The sequence below is a fragment of the Siphateles boraxobius genome, unplaced genomic scaffold (assembly GCF_051911475.1).
Source record: "Siphateles boraxobius isolate OS27281-9 unplaced genomic scaffold, OSU_SipBor_1 1, whole genome shotgun sequence".
In the NCBI taxonomy this organism is placed as follows: Eukaryota; Metazoa; Chordata; class Actinopteri; order Cypriniformes; family Leuciscidae; genus Siphateles; species Siphateles boraxobius.
Genome location: NW_027508699.1, coordinates 19,833,022 through 19,859,587, shown reverse-complemented (window position 1 = coordinate 19,859,587; position 26,566 = coordinate 19,833,022). Strand labels below are relative to the sequence as shown.

The 26,566-nt window shown below is 37.4% G+C and overlaps 2 protein-coding genes across 5 annotated transcripts; one reads left to right on the top strand and one right to left on the bottom strand.

Moving 5' to 3' along the window:
• Nucleotides 1-3,449: 3,449 nt before the first annotated feature.
• On the bottom strand, nt 3,450-5,364 carry LOC143737420 (uncharacterized). The gene is made up of 3 exons (XM_077228901.1): nt 5,170-5,364; nt 4,615-4,964; nt 3,450-4,258 (listed from the first exon to the last, which is right to left on the bottom strand). Exons 1-3 carry the CDS (start codon nt 5,170-5,172, stop codon nt 4,135-4,137), a joined length of 477 nt encoding a protein of 158 aa, XP_077085016.1. The 5' UTR covers nt 5,173-5,364; the 3' UTR covers nt 3,450-4,134.
• A 1,545-nt stretch (nt 5,365-6,909) lies between these two features.
• Nucleotides 6,910-25,136, top strand: crtc1a (CREB regulated transcription coactivator 1a). 4 transcript variants are annotated; one of them, XM_077227757.1, is made up of 14 exons: nt 6,910-7,095; nt 10,332-10,448; nt 11,354-11,493; nt 11,635-11,694; nt 12,443-12,531; nt 12,672-12,757; nt 12,843-12,886; nt 13,166-13,377; nt 13,908-14,047; nt 14,167-14,328; nt 15,620-15,724; nt 18,854-18,940; nt 21,119-21,299; nt 23,334-25,136. In XM_077227757.1, the coding sequence occupies exons 1-14, from the start codon at nt 6,970-6,972 to the stop codon at nt 23,483-23,485; spliced, it is 1,701 nt and encodes a 566-aa protein (XP_077083872.1). In that variant the 5' UTR covers nt 6,910-6,969; the 3' UTR covers nt 23,486-25,136. The 4 variants fall into 4 exon arrangements, with proteins under 4 accessions (XP_077083872.1, XP_077083881.1, XP_077083865.1 ...); XM_077227766.1 differs by having other exon boundaries at nt 11,354-11,502; nt 11,641-11,694; nt 12,693-12,757; XM_077227750.1 differs by having other exon boundaries at nt 11,354-11,502; nt 11,641-11,694.
• Nucleotides 25,137-26,566: the final 1,430 nt, after the last annotated feature.

Sequence of the window (26,566 nt, the reverse complement as noted above, 5' to 3'; positions counted from 1 at the left end):
TCTGAACAAATAGGCTGTTCCCAGAGTGCTGTATCAAGGTTACCTCAGTGGGAAGTCTGTGGGAAGGAAAAAGTGTGGCAAAAAACGCTGCACAACGAGAAGAGGTGACCGGACCCTGAGGAAGATTGTGGAGAAGGACCGATTCCAGACCTTGGGGGACCTGCGGAAGCAGTGGACTGAGTCTGGAGTAGAAACATCCAGAGCCACCGTGCACAGGCGTGTGCAGGAAATGGGCTACAGGTGCCGCATTCCCCAGGTCAAGCCACTTTCGAACCAGAAACAGCGGCAGAAGCGCCTGACCTGGGCTACAGAGAAGCAGCACTGGACTGTTGCTCAGTGGTCCAAAGTACTTTTTTCGGATGAAAGCAAATTTTGCATGTCATTCGGAAATCAAGGTGCCAGAGTCTGGAGGAAGACTGGGGAGAAGGAAATGCCAAAATGCCTGAAGTCCAGTGTCAAGTACCCACAGTCACTGATGGTCTGGGGTGCCATGTCAGCTGCTGGTGTTGGTCCACTGTGTTTTATCAAGGGCAGGGTCAATGCAGCTAGCTATCAGGAGATTTTGGAGCACTTCATGCTTCCATCTGCTGAAAAGCTTTATGGAGATGAAGATTTCATTTTTCAGCACGACCTGACACCTGCTCACAGTGCCAAAACCACTGGTAAATGGTTTACTGACCATGGTATTACTGTGCTCAATTGGCCTGCCAACTCTCCTGACCTGAACCCCATAGAGAATCTGTGGGATATTGTGAAGAGAAAGTTGAGAGACGCAAGACCCAACACTCTGGATGAGCTTAAGGCCGCTATCGAAGCATCCTGGGCCTCCATAACACCTCAGCAGTGCCACAGGCTGATTGCCTCCATGTCACGCCGCATTGAAGCAGTCATTTCTGCAAAAGGATTCCCGACCAAGTATTGAGTGCATAACTGAACATAATTATTTGAAGGTTGACTTTCTTTGTATTAAAAACACTTCTTTTATTGGTTGGATGAAATATGCTAATTTTTGGAGATAGGAATTTTGGGTTTTCATGAGCTGTATGCCAAAATCATCAGTATTAAAACAATAAAAGACCTGAAATATTTCAGTTGGTGTGCAATGAATCTAAAATACATGAAAGTTTAATTTTTATCATTACATTATGGAAAATAATGAACTTTATCACAATATGCAATTTTTTTGTAAATGAATGTAAATTAACATGTAAATTAATATATATATTCTGCACACCTGTTAAACTACTCGTTAACGCAAAAATCTAATCAGCCAATAACATGGCAGCAACTCATTGCATTAAAGCAGACACGGTCAAGACAATCTGCTGAAGTTCAAACTGAGCATTAGAATTGTGAAGAAATGTGATTTAAGGGACTTTGAACAAGGTACGGTTGTTGATGCCAGACGGCTGGTCTGAGTATTTCAAAAAATGGGATTTTCACGCACAACCATCTCAGCGTTTATAGACAATGGTCCGAAAAAGAGAAGATATACAGTGCTAGGCCGGTTTGTGGTTGTTGATGCCAGAGTGGATGCCCTGGTGGACAGTATACAGTAGCAAAACAAATGACATACAGATTTATCACACTAAATAACATTACGCATCATCACTTTGAAAGAATTATACCTGAAACCAGACCTCTGATGAGTCTCAGAGGAGAATGACCAGACTGGTTCGAGCTGATAGAAAGGCAACAGTAACTCAAATAACCACTTTTTACGAACAACACGTCGAACCTTGAAGCAGATGGGCTCAGCAGAAGACCACACCAGGTGCCACTCCTGTCAGCTCTTGTAAGAACTGTGGACAGAATTGGACAAAACTGTTTCATAGTCTGATGAGTTTTGATTTTTGCTGCGACATTCATGGTAGGGTTAGAATTTGATGTAAACAACATGAAAGCATGGATCCACTGCTGCTGGTGGTAATGGTGTTGGGGATATTTTCACTTTGGGCCCTTTTGTACCAATTGAGCCTTGTTTGAACTCCGCAACCTACCTGATTATTGCTGACCATGTCCATCCCTTACCACAGTATACCTTTCTGATAGCTTCAAGCAGGATAACGCGCCATATCACAAAGCTCAAATGATCTCAAACTGGTTTCTTGAACATGACAGTGAGTTCACAAAGGGTCTCCACAGTCATCAGATCTCAATCCAATATAGCACCTTTGGGATGTGGTGGAACAGGAAATTAGAATCATGGATGAGCAGCCGGGAAATCTGCAGCAATCGTGTGAGGCTATCATGTCAATATGGAGCAAAATCTCTGAGAAATGTTTTAATCACATTTTTTAATCTATGAATTAAGGCAGTTCTGAAAGCATAAGGTACTAGATGTACCTAATAAAGTGGCCAGTGTGATACATATGGTACGTTTTCTTTACAAAGACATTTTTCAATAATAGCTGGAAATTACAGAAAACTCAGAGATTTCATAAACCCTTTTATTGGAAAATTATGGCACACTGTACATGACACTGACGATAGTTTTTACTTCCCAACCCATTCTTACTAAAGCTACCAAGACCATTCACCAATGACCAAGTAATTCTTACAATTTCCTCAAAACCTTATCTGTCAGCGGGTTAGATAATCTTATCTCACTAAAAAGTTGACAAGCACACTTCACAAACCAAATATTTAGGTTTGCAAGGCATAAAAATGGATGTTCACGATCAAAAAATATAGATAAAATATAGTGCTAGACAGTGATTGAGCCCTGTTTCCTAGTCCTAAAGCTATACCATAAAGAATGCAGTTTAGTGGGACTGCTCCAATGTAATGTTTAAACTCTGATCAATGGCCATTAACTGACTGTAGGTTAATTAAAAGTTACAACAATCTCATCTGAGATCGGAGTCTGAGAAATATATCCGGAAACAGTGACTTGCCAACAGGATATGCAGTAACTGTCTTACACTTTTTCAGAGAGATGTGTATGAACAACACCAAGACTAAAGGGCAAAGACTGAATTGTTCGTCTCTGATTGTGACATTCTGACGGCTTCTTAGTGCCACTAACCGCCTACTTGTCTAATGTTCCACTTGTTTCATTTAGTTGTGGAAGTGGAAAAGACACTCTCAGCTAATTTGTTACTAATCGCTAAGAGAGTAGATTTCAGTGAGTCACAGTGACATAAAAAAAAATCATAAGGCACAGTCAAGATGAATGGTTATTACTGTCACCTAATTGATAAGAAAGTTTGAAAAATGAAGTATTGTATAGACGTAAGCATAAATCTTATGAAATATGAGGCATGTGACATGCACTGCACATACCATTCAAAAGATCAGGTTCTGCAAGATTTTCTCTTTTAAAGTCTCTTAAAATATATTTTAAAATAAAATATATTCTAAAATATAATTTATTCACAAAATTTTTATCAGTCATTGCTCCAGACGGTGCCACATGATCCTTTAGAAATCAAATATGCTGCTTAAAATTTTTGTGGAAACCATGATACTTTTTATTCAGATTCTTTGATGAATTTAAAGTAAAAAAAACAGCATATATTTGAAATAGAAATATTTTGTACAATTATAAATGTCTTTACTGGCACTTTTGACCAATTTAAGGCATCCTTGCTAAATAAAAGTATGGAATTCTTTGGGGGAAAAAAATCTGAATGACCCCAAAATTTTTAACAGTAGTAGTAAAAAATTCAGGAACCAAACATTTTTAAACATTAAAAACATGATAGAGGCACATGTGAAAAGCCCCTTGCTGAAAAGTCCAGCATATGGACCAGCATCTCAACTGGAACAACTTAGCTATGTTGGTCCACCAAACCAGAAAAAACTAGTCTGTACCAGCATGGAACATTTACTCTGGTCAGAGCTGGTCTTTTCAGCACGGGTTGTTTGCAATCGGCAGAGACACCTGTTAAAGTGTGATCAATGAGGTCATGATTATGTTTTGCTGTCTCACTGAGTTGAGTCACTAAACTAGGCTGGCTCATGTATTGTTTATGAAGCCATTTGCATTGCTCAGGTCAAGTCTATTTCTTGGGCAGAATGTTTTGCCCTTAATTTTACCATCCGAAAATAAGGATGTTATTGTTTCACATCATGCCAACACAAATTATTTTACTTAAGGATTAATATTGGACAGCAAAACACTTCAGACTTTCAAGCATCTGGCATGATGTAAATATCCTCTGAGATTTCTGCCTGATCTGGACGGAAGAGGGCAGGATCATTGCTGTAGATTGCATCATCATGCGGATCACACTGCAGGTATGCTTGATGGGCTCTAAATGGGGGCAAAAGTCAAATTCAGTTCTTGAAAACTCAATGAAACCATCAAATAAAGCATTAAAATACATTATAACAAGGTGAATTGCAAGATTTGCACCAACATATAATCCAATAAATATTATGGCAAAATAAAAACTCCTTTAATGTTACTCTCGATGACTGTTATTACCACTATTGCCACACATTCATGATGTCACTGTGATCTTGCAAAACAGACAGCAAATAGAACTTAGCAGGAAATTCCATTACTACTTCAAAGACTAATCGGAGCCTTCTCATCACCCAATTTCTGTTGATCTACATTACAACAGTGTCTTCCACACGCATACAAATTTGACTTTTGTACTTTACCTGTGTGTGTCCTCGCATAGAACATCACTCCTCTGAAATTCGTGGAGATTGGACTGTCCACTCTGAAAGTTCTCATAGATTGGGCTCTGCGGAGCAGGTTGAAGCTCTCCGGGATATTTACTGTACTCTCCGGAATGACCATCGTGGCTCTTTTCTTGGCTCTTAAGTTTATTAGATGGCTCAATATCAACTGATTTTCTGTGTCGAAACCAGAGTAGCGCTGCTATCCCCGCCAGAAGCAGAGCCACAAATAATATAGGCAAACCAACCGCAAGTCCATGTAACGAGCTCTTGACAGACTCATTTGTAGAAATACTTTCAGGGTAGCTAGTGGTATTTAAATTCATGGTCTAAAAAAGATGAAAAAAAAAAACTTATGTTATTATAGGGCCTATCTAAAATGACAGCAAAACAGAAGCAGAAAACATCCACATCAATGTATTTCACAACAAGAGAAAGTGATATATTTTAAGTGGTTATGTACACTGAAATCAATCAAATTAACCCTGTACTAATGTAACTCAAATTTTTCTTTCATAATAGAAATAACCTTACCATATTGTGTAGGTGAAACTTTATATCCTATGTCTGTGTCGCAGCAGCTGGCAGAAATGGTCAAGCTGCCGTTTGGGGTTTCTTTTTGCAAAAAGCCTTAAAGTTCCTCTTTCAGTGCAGCAGTCATGCAACCTGGAAATTCACACCCTCACATAATCATTCTTCCTGTTGTCTTCCTATAAACAGTTATTTGCTCTGAAAATGAGATTTGTGGGTTCATGTTAATAGGAGCTATAAATGATATGCAAATAATAATAGTGTCCAGACTGTTCATAAAATCTGTAGCCTATTTTCATCCAATGGTGATCACACAGCCTTCAGAAATAATAGTTTAAATCATGCTATAAAAGCAAATGTGTGAAAGCTATTGGTAACAATCTATGCTAGACTGGCCCATAAATGTAGGCTACCAGTAGCCTGAATCATTGTACGTGACTAGTTTGAATATACAGAAATGAAAGTTGGTTAACAAGATCAAGAATTCAAACTGAAGCTCAACATTAGAAAAAAATGGAAAATGTGAAAGTAGTTCAGATGTTGTGAGCAATGCTGATAGACATCCTCTAGAAAAAGAGGAACTTAGTTATGCTAACATTGCAAGACCATTAAGATTAAAAAGAAGCTTTGCAAACATTTTTTACTGGGACTAATGTACATGTACACTGTGTATGTGGGTTCAAAAACAATGCCAGCTTAATGTTAAAAAGAAACAAGCAAGTTGGGGTCACTGTCCTGGTCGCTGTGCTTATATCACCCCCTGGTGTTAAAAGTAATGCATTTGCCTTCAAACTAACATGTTTGCATGATTGTTTATTTTTGTTAGTGGGCAAATTTTGAGGATGAAATAGTGTAATTATTATTATTATTATAATTTTTATTTTGGAAAGAACTACATAAGTATTGATTAAAAAAGCCACTTATTGTGTCACTTTGAGACCCATTGTCAGTAATGTTGACTAGCATCAAGCTGGAAAACCCCTAATTCAAATCCACAAAATTTATGGAAAATGATTCCGGGTTCAATGGAAATTGCTTTTTAAGAACAGTATGTTGTGTTAGTATGTCAAACAGACAGCTCTGTTTAACTACTTATCATAAACTAGAACACTAAACTAAGAAACTCGACTTTCCAGTGCTAGGTTTGCTCTAGACAGATAAACAGAAGCTAAATGGGTTCTTTGCTGTTTTAGAAAACAAAAACTCCACCTTCAGGTCGCAAGAATTAGACCTCTTCTTTGCATCTATTTTTATCTAAAAATATGATGGTTGGCTACTGCATAGCGTGTAACCCTATACGAAACTGACTTGTAGGCAAACTACATTATGCAACATCTGATATCTCAGCTATACTTCTGTTTCTCTATTAAACTCCCCCCACCCCCCAGATGCTGTAAAATACTTCCTTCCACATGCTTGCATAGTTCTGTTTAATTGAAGCCAACTTTACAAAATAGTTCAAATGAGTTTAATTTCACATTGATCAAATTGACTATTAACAGACTGCTCAGTGTAGCCTTACCTAACTGGGTTTTTCCCTAATATTTCTTCCTCAAAGGTATCGTAAAGAGTAAATAATCGTTAATGGAACTGAATGAGTCAGAATCAGCATCACTTTATTCCCATTCCTAATCTTCATTCATTCACAGCACACATAATAATAATCCTCGAATATTGGCTGTAGAACAGACAAGGAGAACCCGCGCGCTCCAGATGTGCGTGTTTATACGCCCACGCGCACGGACGCGCGCACGCAGCAGCGTCTCATTGAACCACCAGAGCGGAGCTCAGGAGGAGAGAAACATGGCGACCTCGAATAATCCGCGAAAATTCAGCGAGAAGATCGCGTTACACAACCAGAAGCAAGCGGAAGAGACAGCTGCGTTCGAGGAGGTGATGAAAGACCTGAGTATTACTCGGGCGGCCCGTGTAAGTGTGTCTGTTTTTTTCTCTTATGGCAGGATTCGTTTGCAGCCCGAGGTGCGGGGCAGAATTTATGTTGATACGACACGCACGGAACCCGCCTGTCTGGACGTAAACAATAACAAACGCCCCTCTCTAGTGCGCGTTTGTCTCTAGCGTTGATTAATGGGTTGCCTTCCAATGGACACTGTTGAGATGTTTGATAATAACAGACGGTCACGACGAGGCCTTATTACAAAAGTTGCCATGCTCACATCTGCAGTGGATGAGTGTGAATGGATTGAGCATGTGTTTTGACAGCCACATTACAGTCTCTTGCCATTATAGCGGGACTGTAACTTAGTCAAGGCCATATCCAGAGTTCTACATTTTAATTTTAATTTAAGTTGTCATTCCTTACTGAAGGGCTAAACCTCAATGTTTGTATTTATGTTCACATGCTCTCAATGAATAATATGTCATTAAACAAAATTGTAGGCTATTAGCTCAGTCCAGCATTATTTCCCAGTGCACTTATGCCAAAATAAGGACTACAGAAAACTGATGACAGGGTTGTCATTACACAGACCTAGCCTGCACGGCTTTACTAACATCCCACCCAAGATTAAGACTAAATGCTACTCATTTCAAAGTTATGCTCACAGTTTTTCTGTTTTGTTTTTGTTGTTTGTTTCTCTTGTTACTGTTTAAATTCAGGTGCTTCCAACATTATATAAAATCTGCAGCATACACATGGTAACATATGTATGCTGCAGTGTGGTGTATTAATGCAGCTCTTTTTCCAGCAGATGAACGATAAAAATATTGACGGCTAATCAGAATCCATTCGGCTCTAGCATTTAAAATAGGGATGCACCGAACATTTCGGCCGATAACTAGTAATTCTTTATATTTGAAAGCCGATAACCGATATATTGGCCGATAAATCTAAATAAAATTTTATAAATTTTTTGCGAGCCTGATTACTAAAACAAAAGTCTCACCATTAAAAGCCATGTCCCAAGCATACAAGTTCTAATTTCATGTAGCCTATTTGACAGACTTGCACTGAAATTGTTGTTCTTAACTGTATTTTCCTCTTTTTTTAAAAAAGTGACTTAACTCATGTTTCAAGCAATTCAAACCCATCATGGTAAACAGTGCACATCTGAATTGTCTCAGCTGAAGGAAATAATCCATTATTTATCGGCTTTAATATATTGGCCAAATTTTCTTATCTGGCCCAGGGTTCTACGCTGACCTTTCTTTTAAGGAACATGGTCAAAAATTTAGGAGCACCTCCTGATCAATGACAGAAATGAACCTTCCCATTATGAGGCGATATTCGACTCCTTAAAATGACTTGCATGGGGCTTTTTTTTTTACCTTTGTAAGGGTACTTACTACTTTTGCTTAACCTTATTAAATCTCATCTTTTATGTCAAATTCATGCATTTCTTTTTAAAAATTAAGTTATAATAATAAGACACAATCAGTAAGAATAAGTTACCAATCAAGTTAAATTAGTATCTATCAACAAAATTCATCTTTGCACTGCAGAGGTGGCATAGTTGAACACAAAGGTGGCGTTTACAGTAGGTTTATTTACAGACTATTTAATGAGGCTCAGAAGTGGCATGAAAGCATTCAAATTCATGATGACAATGTTATGAGATTAGTGTTTTAAATAGAAGGTTTTGAATAAAGAATTTTTAAATTCGGAAAAATAACGGAAATTATACTTTAAAAATTGATCTAAAACTGCCAGTAGGGGCAGTAAAAGTCACTGTCTTTGTCACTGATTCATTCATTCATTCAATCGATTCATTCCAATGGCTGATTCATTCAGGAACAAAGCAAGCTACGAAGCGTGCCTCACAAGCCCTGAAAAGTGAAGCCAAATTGTCGCGATCTCCCCCCGGTGACTGGTCCTAGTATAGGTCATAAACCCCGCCTCGCCAATGCTATTCAACGGGACGTGAGACCAACCAAACAATTAAATTACACTTCAAATATCTTTTTTCCCAAAGATGGTTTCTGTCATTTCCTCTAGTTTTTATCACGCGGATGTAAGTTCAAGTGTTTGTTTTTAAAATAAGTTTGTTTTTAGTTAGTTACTTGATGCTATAAAAACGGTGGTGTTACGTCATGATTGACAGCTGTGATTGACCGGTTCTCTGAGCGATGTAGTCACTGAAGCACCAACTGAGTTTTTTTGGGGGATGTTCGTAGGACGGAGGAGATAGGAGCTTTAATTTTAATATCTAAATTTCTATAATTAATTATTTCATTCACACCGACATAGGGTTGTTCTACAGTGAATTGTGCCAACCGATCTGGTAATGTCCGATCGATCTTTGAGTTTTTTTCGATAAGTTAAATTTATAAGCTAATTAGTAAATAAATGTCATGGACCAGCTAAGTTAGCTAAAAGACAACAAGCCTCGTTAAAAGCAGGTGATCGTTAGCTAGTAGTAACAGAATAAACATAAGAGTAGAGATAACAGCACAATTATTTTTTCAAATTACTGCTGTGTGCTTATGTCTTTACGTTTGCTAATCTAATTGTACTTTACTTGAATAAAACTTAACCTTAAAAATCATGCTTACTATATTTATGATGATCAAATCTTGGATTGTCCATTGGCAGCTAATTAAAACATTAGTAAAAAAAAAAACAGATATGTCTGTGATTGGCTACATGCATTACTCAATGCTGCAAAAACATGTTCTCTCTTCACGTTCAGAGTGCAAACACAAATACACACTGGCCTGTTTGTAAAATCTGTTTGGCCAATAAGCTGTTATTAGTTTCAACTGAGGGTGCTCCCTCTAGCACCCCCACCGGGCCTGGTTGGGTCAGTCACACTGGTACTCATAAATACTTTTTTACAGTCGCACGCAGTAAAATCGCTTATGTGACTGAAATGGTCGCACTGTAGAGCCCTGAGGACGATAACGATAACATTACCGATATTGTGGCCGATATATTGTGTATCCCTAATTTAAAGTGGAAGGCGACATAACTGCAAAAAACATGTATAATCAAAACGTTAATGTATGTTGGTGTGGATCCTAATATAGTTATGGTTATTGATACAAGGTTTCCTTCCTTGTGTCCTCACTTATAATTGTAAGTAGCCTCTTTTTTAATTAAGAAATATCACTACCGGAAACCTTGAATGTGGTTCACAGCAGGTTAGTTTTACTTTAATTAGTATCTCACAGTTTTATTGATTGGATGTTTGTTTTCTGTCTTGCAGTTACAGTTACAGAAGACCCAGTATTTACAGCTTGGTCAGAACCGAGGACAGTACTATGGCGGCTCTTTGCCAAATGTCAATCAGATTGGAAACGCCACCATTGACCTTTCCTTTGAGGTAAGGAGCAGGTGATATTGAGTATGAATAGATGTGTGGAATAGAAGTTGTGTACGGAAATGTTATCTTCATGAATCATAATAGAGCTTCATGATTCTTGATAAATTGAGAATCACAGTTCTTTTGTTTAAAATAGAGATCACGATTCTCCCACAATTCTGAATAGACAACTAAACAAAATAACAATGTAATTTACTAAAGCTCCTCACAAAATGTTAATTACTGCAGTCTATTTAATTATTTTGAACAAATTATTTAAAAAAAATTGATTTGAATGAATAATTTCATTACTGGATTAATCAGCATTCAATGATACATTTTTTAACAGTCACTTGTCACCAGCTACTGGTGTAATAATTTAATTTATCTTTATTTGAAGCATCAAGTTACTTTCAAAAGGTGATTTACTTTATTTTGATTTTCTACTGTAGAAAACCATGTCTATATCCAAACTAAACTTTTATCCCAGGACTTCTGTGATAATTTTAATATTTCTATATTACACAAAAATAACAATACTGTGTGGTTGACAAGACTGTTTGTGAAGCACATGTGCCATAGGTTGTCAACCCCTGGTATATTGGGCCCATGTGTTAGCTCATAAAGTGACAGCATTCTAATGTTCCTGCTGCTGTCTGTATTTTTAATGTTAGTCAAACAACAAAAGACAAAACAATCACTTATTGCTCTTGACTGAATAACTTTTGTAAAGCGACAGTTTGTAGCTCAGCGCCAGCACCAATGCAGATTTGAATGTTTGCTGTGATCGTACTTATCAAAGATTTAATAGACATTGCCAAAACATTGTCATTTAGGAGTAAAATCGCACGGTTGTTTGAATCAAAATTGTGATCTTTTAACGATTAATCGTGCAGCTCTACTTCATGTTTGTTGGTTTTTATCAGACTCCTTTTCAGAATTCAGTATTGGACACTAGTAGAACGACTCGTCACCATGGGTTGGTGGACAGGGTCTATCGGGACAGGAATCGCATCACGTCGCCACACCGCAGACCCCTCTCTGTGGACAAACATGGCCGTCAAATATCCTTGATGTGTCTAGTCATAATTGCTGACAGAATTATTGCACTGCTTTGCTCTGTGTGCCATACAAAAACGTAGTTGTTTAAAGTTTCTGTGATTTACTTATACTGGCATTATAAAGTCCTTAATGCTGAATTTCACATTGATAGCTGTCCATATTCCTCTGTGTATCTGTCACCACCACCTGACACCAGCTGGAGGAGGTGAGAGTTTATACTCACACACTCTGCTAAAGATTGTACATACTGTATGTGCTGTACTAATATGCTAGATAGCTGTTAAAATTGCATGCCAATAATTATTTGATAGCTCAAATATTAAACTTTATATAGTTGTTATTGTAACATTGTAATTTTTAAGTTGTTTAAAGGGGCTGTATGAAGGCTAGAATTCAGAAACCCTTGTTTTTAGCGACACCGGTGGTCCTTAAGTGAACTGCAGACATCAAATTATTGGCCGTGCTCGCATTAGTGCACATGTAATGCCTGGGACACATTGTAGGATTTTGGACTGTCTGACAAAAGATGACGAATCGTGGCGATTTCTGTGGTCGTGACTCGTGGCTCCTAAACGGTGGTTCTATGTAGTACATTGAGAGAGGTTTAAAAGCGGCCGTTGTCACAGTGTCACGGCTTATGAACAAAGTCACGGTCCTACAAAGATAGCCAGGGACAATTTTCTGACAGTGTCCGAAATTTGGCATGATCCTCTCACAATGTGTTTGCTGCTAAGACCTATGTCTACTGACTAGCCAATAAAAATGCCACATGAAATAGCGTATTGATCAATGCGACATGGTGCTATAACTACCGCCAATTATCAAATGTTTGTTTATATCTTCTTACCACTATTGTGCATTTGAATCAGCATGTTGTGGTACAATATAATCTTGTAGTTTTAGTTAGAGAAGACTTTTACATCATGTGATTCTTGAATTTCTTTTTTCTGTAGGACCAACTCAGACTCTGCCCTGCACCAGAGCACTTTGAACCCACAAGATGCATTTGCAGGAGGGTCTCAAGATTTTCAGTCAAAACAAGGTTTTTATTTTATTTTATGATCTTATTAAATGCTTTCATCATTGATCTAATGCCAGGTTAAAGGTTGCTGTGAACTTTATCCTGTAGAATTTTCCCCTCACTTGTATCAGCGTATGATTTTATCCCTCTCTATGTACTAGTTTTTCTTCTCACTATGCCAGGAACAGGGGAAGCTGAAAGTGACATGGACAAAGAATGTCAAAAGCTGATATGGGATCACAAAAAGGTACATTTTAAAAATAGATTTCTTTACTATGGTTTTCATGTGATCTTTTATCAACAAATTATTTGTCGTTTTTTCTTCTTCATAGAATACTTCACCAAGGCACAAGTCAAACAAAATACCTGGAATCAAGTGAGTGTGGTTTCATTGGATTTTCTTTTTGAAGCTGATAAAGTTTAAAGGTTAAAGAGGATAGGTGAATATTTAAGGACCATTAAATTTTGGAGAGTCAAAGGTTCATTTGAGCAAACAATTATCAATTTATTATTCAACCCAACAGCTATCTAGACAGACCTACTCCTTTATAGCAGCCTTGTTTTATCATATCATAATCAGTACAAGGGGCCTTTTCTGTTGACGTGTCTATTTATCCCGGTTCGTTTTAACGTCCCTCGTGTGTCATTTTCCCAGCATATTTCCGTCTCCAGATCAGGAAATGACTTCATCTCTAATCCCAGTGGCACACAACACGGGCGGCTCTCTGCCAGACCTGACCAACATCCAGATTCCCCCTCCTCTCCCCACACCTCTGGACCCTGATGACTCCTCATCCTCTCTCAGTGCCTCCAACAGCACTGGCAACCTGTCCAACACTCACATGGGCCTCACGTCTGCCAGCCAAGGTGATTCTGACAAGCATACGGATTAGGACAGTGGTTCTCCCCATTCACCAGTATTCGGAGGTCCCCACCATATAGGCTAATATGTTTCCTCTGGTACATCTGCTGTAATGACAAAGTTGAAAATAATCTCTAATTAAAGTTTTAAAAAGTTTTACATTTCCAGAAATTTTAATAGCTGAATGTTTTTCAGGGATCCCACTCATTTTAAACCAATGAATTTACATGAATATGAATTAGGATATGCACTCTGTGTGTAAAGATGTCCCGTGCTGTTACTGTCATACTCGTTAATGATGATTTCGAGGACTAACCTTGAGACTTTCTGAACATTTGTGGACAAGATATATTGTATTAAATAATATCTAATAATGTCCCTTTCTCTCTCTAGGTAAAACTAATAACTGTGTCTGCAAGTGTCTAATATTTCCAATTTAATGATATCATACATAAATGGATTTTCTCACTTGTATTAAAAATATGTACTGAAAATACTATTAATTCAGCATTTGATGTGTGAGATGTTTTCTCAGCCCAGTCCACGGCGACAGTGAGCTTTCAGCGCCGGCATGAGAATGTAGTTCCTCTGATCCTTAACACAGACTCCCAGCAGCATCTGAATCTTCAGCAGCTGTCACCCACCCTCTCTCCTCCGCTCTCTCTATCAGCACAGGTAACACTGCTCTCATACCTCCAGCTGCTGTGAAGGACAGATTTAAGGTGGTGTTACAGGAGGAACATTACTTACTCAGATGCTAATAGACTGTCTCAATCTGGACCTATGGTAAATAGGAGGTGGCGATAGATGCTATGACGCTTGAGCAGCAGTTGGCTCAGTATGCTTTCTTCAGTCAGCCGTCCACACAGACGCAGACTCATCTCCAGCAGAACACCCAGCTGCCACCTGTCTCAGGAAGCCAGACGCAAAACTCTGTGGGCATGGATATTAACACGGTAAGATCACATCTCAGCACTTACCTCCATAGAGCTGCAGTGCATTTCTAGATATTGGGTATGTACAGTCTGTCAATAAGATCATACAGGGCACTAAATGACATTCAAAATAATCACGAATGCAGTACCAGTCAAATGTTTGGGCATACCTACCCATTATACACAAATGTAAAAAAAACAGTAATAATAGAGAATATATATATATATATATATATTTATATATAATATGAAAATTGTCCTATATTTTAGATTCTTTTAAATTACCTCCCTTTCCCTTTGAATAACCTGTTAATTCTCACAATTTTACAAAAAATATATTTTTTAACTGTGATATAGTCACAATTGCTCGATATTACTTCCATACCTTCTGGTCCATCTTTATCCATTTAAAACATAAAGAAAAATAACATAAAACAAGAAAATTACCCTATCATTCAGAAGTGTTTTTTTTTTTAAAGAAATTTATTCAGCTAGGATGCATTAAATTGATTTAAAAGTGACAGTTAATATATAATGTTACAAAACATTTCTGTTTGAAACAAATGCTTATCTTTTCAACTTTCGATTCATCAAATAATCCTGAAAAAAGTATCAGAAATTTTTAAAAAGCAGCTGTTTTCAACTGATAATATTAAGAAATGTTTCTTGAGCAGAAAATAAGCATATTGAAATGATTTCTGAAGGATCATGTGACACTGAAGACTGGAGTAATGATGCTGAATATTCAGCTTTGCCATCACAGGAATAAATTACACTTTAAAATATGATAAAACAGAAAGCAGTTATAGTAAATTGTAGTAGTATTTCACAATATTACTCTTTTACCTTTTTTTATTTTTTATAAATCAAATAAATGCAGCCTTGTTAATAAGCATGAGACTTAAAAAAAAATCCTACCTCAAACTTATGAACAGTAGTGCATGTAGACAAACGTATATATTTATGTATAGAACTAATTAAGAATTTAGGGATCAACCTTTAGATGGGGGTTTTAAAATAATGAAAAACACAATTAAATTATACATGTCCATACTTTTGACTGGTAGTGTAAACGATAAATTTCAACAAGCAGTGTTCTTTCTTTCTCATTTAATTTCTCAGCTTATGTTTTAAACATCTCCTCAGTCTTAAAAGTATTGGTACTATCAAGTAAAGACTGAACAGTTTAAATGGACAAATAATCAGAGACATTGTAGTAAATTATTTCCTGACTAAATTGGGAGCGACAGGCCAAAGTCTCAGAGGTCCCCTATGGGGCTCCGTTGGTCTAACTTGGTGTTGTTCCATATAGGCTGCTTCCCTCCAGCAGTACCGCTGTAGGGTGGGGTCTTCGGCCAATCAGTCTCCGACCTCTCCGGTCTCCAATCAAGGCTTCTCTCCGGGGGGCTCGCCTCAAGTAAGGCGAACCCAGCAGCCGCTGCTTCCACCCTGTAGTTTGTTTTGTTTGGAGCCGATCTGGAGCCTGTCCCTTTAGCCGCTCTGTGTGTCCTAGTCCAGTCGTGTCTCCCAGTCTCTCTGATCCTGGCTGCTTCGCTGTGTGTCTGAGCACCACTTAGTTGTTCTGTGTATCATGCTGAGTAGCGATATAGGCCAGTTTCATTGACAGTGCCATTGCTGTTACATATCCTTTCACCGGATCATGTTGATATTGTGCATTTTTAACATAACTGCTGGTTGTGTCAGTTTGACACAAGATTATTGTCCTTTAAAATGTCTTTTTAAATGAAAAGTTAATGCTTTGAATTAATTGACTTGCAGATTTAGAGAGTAATAATGAGAAATTAGACTTTTGTATAGTTCTTCGGATAGTTCTTACTTGTATAGTTCTTACTTGGTAATTCAGGGGTCTTTAACCCCCTGTATCGGGTTCCACTAGATATTGTTAGAATTAGTTTTTTGCATCTCTGCGAGCAAATCAGCCAAAAATCAAAGAAGAGGGCCTCACTCTGAAAAATGTCTTTTCTAAGAATCTTTTATTATTTTGGAGCAAGAGAATTAAAAAAACACTATTTCAGCCAAAAGCCTTTTTTTTTTTTTTTAATAAATGTTTTTTTTAGAATAGAGTGCAAACCTCTCCTTGTGTTTAAAAAAAATTCAATATTACATTAAAACTAGGGTAGGCAATGTTTTTCATAAACACTTTTTGTCATACTGGTTAAAACTCTTTTCACATCCTGATAGCAATCAATAAAAGAAGTGGTCTAAATATAAAAAAAAATGCACATAATATCTTCAATGGAAGTATCAGGACCAAAACTTTTTGAAAAACCTGAAAACCCGGGGTGAGACTCGAGCCGGATCGGGTCCAAAACCGAATGGACCTGAGAAGATCCAATTTAAAAAAATATATACCAACTTTCCACTATTCGTTTCAGGAATTTAACAATATTTTATTAAAACAAATACATATTAAATAATTCTATTAAAATATTATTATGCCCTTCTCTGTCAATACTTTTTTTTTTTTAAATAACCAAACCCTCCAGAATACTGGTGCGTGCAGCAGCAGCGATCGCTCCACATAGTCCGTTTTCAAACCTGGCTCGTTTGCGCGTTTGTTTCGGATCCTGGTGCGTTTTCTCGCTTCAACTGCGCTCTGCAATAACCGTGCCATTCGAGAGGATGAATGTGAGCTGTAAATTTGCTTCTAAAATACAAATTTCCTTGTCATTTGAGTTGAAACAACGCTTAAAGCTGTTTCATGAGGTACATTCATGCAAAAACACTGCCTGAAAAGTCATTGCCTGATAGGGCAGTGATGCAACAAGTCAGCTACCTAATCTTTCGGACGCAACTGTAGACAGACAGTCACCGAGCGCCGAAAACAAACAGCAGAGACCGTTTACAGTTCCTCCTGAACCAAAACAACAAGCTTATGCTGCGCTCACGACTTGTCGTTATTACATGTAATTAAGAGATGGCAACCCGTTTCTATGTCAACACGGTCAATACCGAAATCAACCTGTAGCTGTCAGGTGGTACAGAGGAGCTCTGTACGTTTTTTACGTTCATTATATGGCCAGCAGCCATATCACCCTGTAGCCCAAGACTGATTTCCCACTGAAGCTAAGCAGGGCTGAGCCTGGTTAGTACCTGGATGGGAGACCTCCTGGAAAACCAGGTTGCTGCTGGAAGAGGTGTTAGTGAGGCCAGCAGGGGGTGCTCACCCTGTGGTCTGTGTGGGTCCTAACCCACCCCTGTAAAGTGACGGGGACACTATACTCAAAGAGCACAGTCCTACGGATGAGACGTTTAATCAAGGTCCTGACTCTCAGTGGTCAAAAAAACCTACCCCCTTCTCTTTCGAGAGACATCCTGGCCCAGTTTGCCCAGTGGCCTCTTTCCATCATGGCCTCCTAATCATCCCCATATGCTAATTGGCTTCATCACTGTCTCCTCTCCACCAGTAAGCTGGTGTGTGGTGGGCGTTCTGGCGCAATATGGCTGCCGTCGCATCATCCAGGTGGATGCTGCACATTGGTGTTGGTTGAGGAGATTCCCTTTTCTATGTAAAGCGCTTTGAGTGCAGAGAAAAGCGCCATATAAATGTAATGAATTATTATTATTATTGTAATGCTTTGAGACATGAGGTAATTTAACGCTGTGTCTTGTGACGCTTTGCAGAATCTGCTGTGTGCGTTCATGTGTGGCTTTGGAGCTGCTCTAAAGGGAGGGTGGGATCTTGTGCTTTCAAAGCTAACTTGCTACACTAGTTTTAAGATTAAAAATGTAACATAAAACTAAATTACTCTATAAATCAATAATAATTATTATTGTTAATGGCTCTGCAATTTAATTAATATTGTACTATATGCATGTTATTACAAGCCAGACCTAAAATGCAACATTGAGTTTTATACCATATGTAACAGGGTATATCTGCTCTGTTTTAATCCAGTAATGGGGCTGAAAAGGGTTAAAGATTCTGTGCTAGTTCATATTTCACACATGATTATTTAAGTCTTTTAGTTACTTCGCCTTTGGCAGTGAACACTGCTCCAGAGTCCATTGACTGATCTGATGGATCCCATAGTGTGGCATTTTTTTTAAGCCAAAAAAAGTACATTTTTTGTTTTTTACTTTGTAATAATGGTGTGCAGCTTCTTCCTTTTGTCTCTAAAAGCCATTCCAAAAATATAATCACAATCTGGGTTAGAGAATATGACTGTAGTGATGTGCATTGTGTGATTTTTTTTCTTTCCCCCGTTTCTTTCTTGTAGATACTGGGTTAGGTTTAGCTTTTTGCTTATCTGTTGCTTTGACAAGGTGTTACATTTCCATACAGTGCAACATGTTTTTGTGTTTGAAATTAGCCAAAATGTCTTCGTCAAACCTGGTGATACAGAAATGATGTTGTCATGTTGATGAATTGACGCAGAATGTCAATTTTTCTTTTGAATTAATTTTGATCCTGTCATGGGCTGAGAACATTATTTTAAGGCCTTTGTGATAGTTAGTGATCTGTATTGATTATCTTTAGCCTTTTCATGGATGGTGATTTAATAATAATATGTTCTCATTTTAGCACTCGTCCATTCTCGGAAGTGTCTTTGGTGATGCCTTTTACGACCAGCAGCTGTCTCCTCGACAGACCAGCGCTTTGTCTCAGCAGGTGAGGCCACTATGTCCAGTATAAATAAGTTGAATTGTACTCTAGCTGCTGTAGCCAATCTGGAATTTTTTAAGACACATACAGACAGTACATATAAAGTTTTAACAGGTCTATCTGTTCATTTAAATATGTCACGGTCAAGGTCAAATTGATTTATATAACAGCTTAAAACAACATGAATGCTAACCAAAGTGCTGCACAACAGACATAACAAAATATCATTATACGATAACATTTAAATACTTAAACACTTATAAAATATATCAGAAGAAAAACATCAGAAAATAATAGATTTAATACATCGTCAAGCAAATAAAACAATTAAAACTAAAAGTGTAATCTGATTAAGCATAAGCCTGAGAAAAATAATGTTTTTAGAGAAGATTTAAATATGGATAGCGTAGTAGGGGATGATGTAATGGAAAAAGGTAAGGTATTCCAGAGCTTTGGACCAAGAACTGAAATAGCCCTGTCACCTTTGGATTTAAGTCGAGATTTTGGAACAATCAATAATAGCTGGATGGAGGATCTAAGCATTCTCTCAGGAGAGTAGAAATGGAGAAGATCTGAAATATAAGAAATATGTGAAGAACTAACCTGTCCAGGAACAATTCTTACCTTGCTCTTTACATGTACGAGCCTCTAGAGGGCAGAAGAAAGCTTTAGGATGACAAGTGTAGGGTTCCCTGTGAGCTATTCTTTAGTAGTGGCACATAAGAGACACAAAAGAGATGTACTGGGACATAGATTTGAATTCGACCTGCATCATTTTTTTGTTTTAATGTGCATCATGTTCAGACGGGGGCATGCCTCTCCTGTAAGAATTTTTTTACATTTTGAATCTAAATACATAAATCTGATGCATTTTGAGTGCAAAATCAAGTAACTAGATCCATGAAGAAATTTGTTCTCCTGTAAACAACTTTGTGCTTTAGTAATTTATTTATTGGTTGCATAGATATGATGGTGTGATGGTAGGGCAAATTAGTCACATACACAACATATAGAAAATGATGGTTTATAATGGTCAAACATATAGAGAATACATTTGAACCATCAAAAATATGTATAAAAAAAGATGTTACTTTTGAATTAATTTATTTCTAGAATAATGACTGGGGGCCTGTTATACATATTTACTGTATTCATTATTATACAATTCCTATTGGCAAACTTTGCACCCTGAATTTGAACATCGCTCATGAGAAAGACAGTTCTAAAGCCCTTTTATAATTGGATTCTTCTGGGCTTGGCAAAATTGATGGAGACCTTCAAGCAGGCTGCCAGGTGATCTCCGTCTAATTTGATCTGAAAATAAGGGTAAAAATTTGCGCAATTTGCATGTGTCTTTTCACATTTTGTCATTTGGATGGTTTTCGCATTTATATCAATCTATCGTGTAGGTAGGTATTGCGACCCACCCCTGCAATTTGGTATAATCAATATAAGCATGGAGACCGATGGCTAACTTCGTGAGGTAACGTTATATGTTTGCTGTCACTGATAATGATAAAACTATGTTTTTACTACTGGACAGAAGACTGTAATATTAGTTAAAGTTACTTACCTTACGATGGTGTGTCTTCAAAATGCCTTGAGGTCTACAGATATTTATACATATGTGTGTATATATATATATATATATATATATATATATATATTTATATATATATATATATATATATTTATATATTGGGGTTGGTAAGATTTTCTAAATGTTTTTGAAAGAAGTCTCTCATGATCACAAAGGATGCATTTATTTGATCAAAAAAGTTACTGTGAAATATTACAATTTCCTATGACTTTTTTCTATTTGATACATTTTTAAGTGTAATTTATTTCTGTGATGACACAACTGAATTTTCAGCATGATAACTCCAGTTTTCTGTGTCACATGATCATTATAATATGACGATTTGCTGCTCAAGAATCATTTCTTATTATTATCCGTGTTGAAAACGGTTTGTGCTACGTCTAATATATATTAAAAGAAAAAGAAAAATTAAATGCTACTGCATAAATGAGATTATATGCAAAATGTCTTTGTTTTTGGTTTGTGCATACCCAGTGACAAGGACTGTATTTTCATTTTTATCTTAACAGAAGAACTGTATGTTTCTTTCCTTTGTCTCCTTCAACCTTCACTTTACAGTCATTGAATTTGTTTTGATTCCTTAGCTGGAGCAGTTCAACATGATTGAGAATTCCATCAGCTCAAACAGTCTGTACAGTGAGGGATCCACTCTAAACTACTCTCAAGCTGCGATGCTCAACCTCACTGGGTGCCACGGCAACCTGCAGGATATGCAGCAGCTAAGCTACAGCAGCCATGGGAACATCCCCAACATCATTCTCACAGGTATTGCACCTGCCCCTGTTAGAGATTGCATAATATTGCACGATCCTTTGTTGTACATGTGCTGATGATGCTGCTGTTAAGTCTGGCATCACAGAGGTCCCTCTAAAACAGGGGTCTCCAACCTTAGTTCATTTGAAAGCTACTTTTTAAAAATGAAAGTGGCTGAGAGCTACTCATGTTAAAACAGACTTAAATATTTGAAATGTATCATAACTCTCAAATTAACAACAATCCAAACTGATATACACCTGACAGAGTTTTGGTATACACGTCACTCTTTAATGTTAGAGAAAAGAACAGAATCAGAGAATGCAGTTCTTTATGGAACACAGTATTTTGCATATTGTACTGTAGTCGTCTACACATAACTATAGTTGTTTTTTATAGTGCATCATATCTAGAGATAAAATGGTATGAAAAGGTCCATATCACGATCATAGTGACCAAAATGATCACCGTTATCACGGTATTGTTAAATGTGCTGGAAACATTTAAAGAGTACTGATACGACACACTAAAGTCATTTCAAGTTTTATGCCGAAAAACGACTAACTAGTCAAATTAACTGCACTATACACTTTTTGGTTGCATAAACATTCAAATAAAAACGTATAACATACGGGTGCCTTACAACATAACATGTTATTTGCTAACCTGTACTACATGTTCAAATAAAGTTTTAAAAAATTATAAACCTCACATTTCAGCCTTTAAATCATTTTAATGAAAAGGTCAAAATGATAAATTATAGGTATCTATCTATCTGCTCCATAAACAATTCATAAACAATTCAACATAGGCTGCGTTATTATCTGAAGTGTTGAGATTTTGCGAACGGAGATTAGCTTAATTTCCATCTACTAGTTAAAATGTAAAAAGAAATTGGCCCGATTTTCACATTGGTCTGAACAAAAATGTCAGACATGCTGAATGAAAATGTAAGTCCACTTTCTGACAGCAGGTGCCGCTTATGGAACAGCAGAAATAGAGCTGTTTCCATGGTAACCTCTGTAAACAAAGCAGCTTTGCTTTAAACACTTACGGTAAACATTTATTAGGCATTACACGGAGGGAAGATGAAAAGCAAATGCTATCGAAACTTTTCTGAAGACAGTTGGTTCCCCCTTAGAGATACATTCATATATTGCATACATTTTTTTCATGTAATTCCTCTCAGCACTCTGTCTTCCATCATATTTTCACACGAAACTAAACCTACGCTCCATGCTGTGCCTGTGCGAGACTGTGTCTAACTTTGCTTAATGCTGGACAGTTTTTACCGCAAGTTTTTTCAGATAACTATAATCAAATACGGTTTTAATACGAAAGCCAAGAGGCTCCAGTTACTGTATAACAAGCCTTTATCGTTGCTAGTGTAGCCCCTCCAGTTCAAACTGCCCGCTCTAAGCGGGACTCAGACCCGGGCGCTCTAACAAGGAGGCTAAAGATCACAGTCTCTAGCGTCAGTCGCTAGAACGCCTCTTGAGATTAGGGCAGTGAGGTTTACACGCACAGCTCTCACTGGCCTTCGTCTGTTACACTAGCGTCGCAAATTAGGCACAAACATCTTTCGCCAACGTTATGGTTTTTACTTTTTTTTTTGTTGTTGCTCGAATGCTGTCTTTACTCATCCTGATACAAACCAAGTTTTGTTGCTAAAACTGCCTTGTAGCCGTGTAAGCGTGATGACATGCTTGATTGAAACTTCGCCATCCCGGTATTTTATTTTCTATTGTTGGTTGTTATTCTGTTATGTTGTAATTGCATCTGCATCTTAAATAAATAAAAAATAACCTCATGGCCGATGTGTCAAATAAATACTTGATTTGCATTCGAGGGGGTGGGACACCTGTCAGTTTTAGCTCACTTTGACTGGATGAAAAGTACGTTTTGGCAAACTACCTCGAATTAGGCCACGAGCTACTAGTAGTGTGTTGGAGACCCCTGCTCTAAAAGTTGAATCTATTATATGAAGCATCTTTTAGTTAAAGTCTCCTCCAAGCCTATCCAAAGAGTTGTCCAAATCCCTAACAGGTGACATGAGCTTTGACGCAGATTCCCAGTTCCCCCTGGATGAGCTGAAAATCGATCCGCTGACACTGGACGGCCTGCACATGCTCAACGATCCAGACATGGTTCTGGCCGACCCCGCAACAGAAGACGCTTTCCGGATGGACAGGCTGTAATCTTTAGGTATATGATGTTCATTTGTCCTTCTTTGAGATCGGTGTGATTAAGAGGGAGAGAAGCAGCATGTCTGTGGGACACTTGATCCTGTTTCTCTAAGCCCATCCTCTGGGAAGAGATTGCTGAGAATGTTGCCACCACATGCTAGGGAAAAATGGGAAAGCAGTGCTGCCTCAACCTTTTAAGCAAGCAGCCCATCATTTCTTAGGATAATACAATCACACCTCAGCAATCATGGATTCCTTTAGCTCTAAGTGAGAGAATGTGACACTACATACGATCCCTCGTGGTTCAATCATGTGTTCCATTTCATTTCCTGTAGAAGCACCTCCTTCTCCTCCTTGATGCACACTGTACATGCCTGTTACTTTATTTTTTTTCCTTTTACTACAAATATTTATTTTATGCACTTTTATACATGCATATACCACCAAAAGCATTGTTTGTCATGATCTGATTCATTTTCCTACGCAAATGTTTCTTGCTTTTAAGAGCAGTAATGGTTAAAAAGGAGTGTAAATCCTCCCCATTTTAAGGGCTTTTGGACATGAACAGAAGTGTACTTCAGTGCAGTCTGAACATATGATTGTAATGTTTTATAGATGTCCAGTTTCGTCTCACCGTGCTCAGTGCTAATGTGGCTCAAGATGATCAAATGAATCTAGCTGAAAAGTGTCTAACTGGAAATCCTAATATCAAAGGACACATTTGATGCAGTTTAAAAGGGATAGTTGACCCAAAAATATAAATCTTGTCATCATTGACTCACCCTCTTTCTGTTCTAAACCTGTATGACTTTTTCTGTGCAAAACAGACGATATTTTGAAGAAATGTTTTTGTCCATGCAATAAAAGTCAATGAGGTCCAAAACAATACATTTGGACCCTATTGACTTTGTATGGAGAGAGAGAGAGGGAAAAAAAGGCCACACACACTGAGACTTCATTCAAAATATATTCTGTGTTCCACAAAAAAAGAAAGTCGTACAGGTTTTAAACGACATGTGGTGATGATGGCAGAACTTTCATCTTTGGGTGAACTATCCATTTAAAATGTGCAATATATGATTCAAAGAGATTAATTAACTGTGTCATATGTTTTGTAAAGATTCAAAAGGCAGTAACTAGTAAATAACTGCTTTTTCGTGCCAGTAAAATGGTGGTGTTTTAAATCAACAGACTTTACATATTCAATGTACAGTATGTAATGTTACAATATGGCCTATAAGCTCAGCCATGGTAACTGGTATAGTCAAAATTATGCTGCAAACTTTAACATTACTTGTAAGTCCCTTCGGTTTACTCGAAAAGACGCATGAAGACAGTGTGTGATCATGGCGATCGTTTGCATATATGTATCAGAACTAGTCACTGTGATAACCAGATTCTGCCTTACACTGAAGATGCAGTTTTTGTCCGTTTTGTTCTCCGTTGCTGAAGGTGTTTTCTGGTACTGTAAAAGTTGCTGTATCTCATGAGGTTGTTCTGGCGCAAAGTTCTCATTCGTCTTCTGGTAGCCTCGTGATATCAAATGCCCAAAAGGGGAGGTTTATTACTCTTTTTAAATCCTGTCACATTCATCTTTATCTCATTTTCCTCATACTTTTATACTCTAACCTGTTTTGTAAGTGTGAGAATTTTGTTTACAAAATTGAAAACATCTTAATGTTTAAATTATTGAAATGCTGAATATATATATATATATATATATATATATACATACATACATATATATAAATATAAAATATTTTAAAAATTTTGTTATCCGTGTAAAACTTCGACATACAAGGGGATAATTGGATTTGGATTAATATCTATGCAAAGCATAATCAAACATACTAGATCACAAAAATACTAAAGAAAAGACTCAAACAGACGTACAGCTTTTACAGCATCTGTGGGGTCCGTGCAGCTGAATTTTACTTGCTACATGGATTTTTTTTGTCTGTTGTCAGCAAAAAGGAAAAAAAAGAGAAAGCCGTTAATGCATGAAAAACGTTTGGATTCTCCGTAAGGGATTTTTTTTTTTTGTAAGGCATCTGATTGCACTGTGTAAATTTCCTGTAAAAAAATGCATGACCTACATGTGCTTTGTCTCTGACAACTGTTTTCATGAGGATCATGCTTTGTGTATTCAAAATGTAAAATAATTGACGGGAAGGATGTGTCAGGTAATCAGTTACTGCTATATTCCTTTATTTGATTGCCTCATCAAAAAGAACAGCATTGCTTAAACCAGAATGTATTTTGACACTTGTAGGACCAAACATATTACTGAAACTAGCATTATTTTTGTTACTGTGATGTTTGTGTTCCTTTCCATGTGTTTAATAGTTGCCCTCTGCATTGTTGTGGTCCCTCCATTTAATTTGCAAGAGGCTGCATTGTACAGAGGCTCAGAGCTATTGAGCTGTGAGTGGTTTTATTTTTATTTTGCATGTCTGACCATCACAAGTATTGGTGATTGATAAGCTGTGCACTTTTATCTTTTTGATATTTTATTTTACATCTCTATCTATGTGTTCTGCATTTGGGAACGTACTACATGATGAGAACACTTCCTACATTTACTTGGCACTTTAATCGATACCCCCCCCCCCCCCCCCCCCCCCCCCTCCCACCCCTCCATTCTTTTCACTACCTTCTGAGTGACTGTTAAGTGCACTGGGTCTATCTCCCCCCACTGTTTGGCCGATTTTGCCTTCTATTCTAAGACAAGTATTTTTGAAAAGGATAAAAAGTATCTGTTGTCTATTTATGATTTTATACTTGGTCAGCGCAAAAAACAACAACTTTTTTATGTAGTGTTAGGAAAGTATAAAAGTTCCCCGATATTTAAGAAATGAAGGCAGGTTACCTTTCTGTGTCAATTTACCATAGACCAGTTTACCTTTTATAAAGCTTCATCTGTGGATCATAGTGTATCATTACCATGAATTGAACCAATCCAGAACATTTCTGGTCCAGAAAGGAGAGCATGCCGAAAAAAAAGGTCCTTCATCATTGTACTTATTCAGTATCTAATGTATGCACAGCCTTCATGTACATAAATACTACACTTATACATTTCTATATTTTAAA

Excerpts from the sequence above, each read along its gene's own strand:
- crtc1a (XM_077227750.1), top strand. The coding sequence starts at position 6,970 with ATGGCGACCTCGAATAATCCGCGAAAATTCAGCGAGAAGATCGCGTTA. Across the intron at positions 14,329-15,619 it reads TGGGCATGGATATTAACACG|GCTGCTTCCCTCCAGCAGTA; the intron begins GTAAGATCACAT and ends TGTTCCATATAG. Across the intron at positions 15,725-18,853 it reads CTCCGGGGGGCTCGCCTCAA|CACTCGTCCATTCTCGGAAG; the intron begins GTAAGGCGAACC and ends TTCTCATTTTAG.
- LOC143737420 (XM_077228901.1), bottom strand. Across the intron at positions 4,259-4,614 it reads CTATGCGAGGACACACACAG|AGCCCATCAAGCATACCTGC; the intron begins GTAAAGTACAAA and ends GCCCCCATTTAG.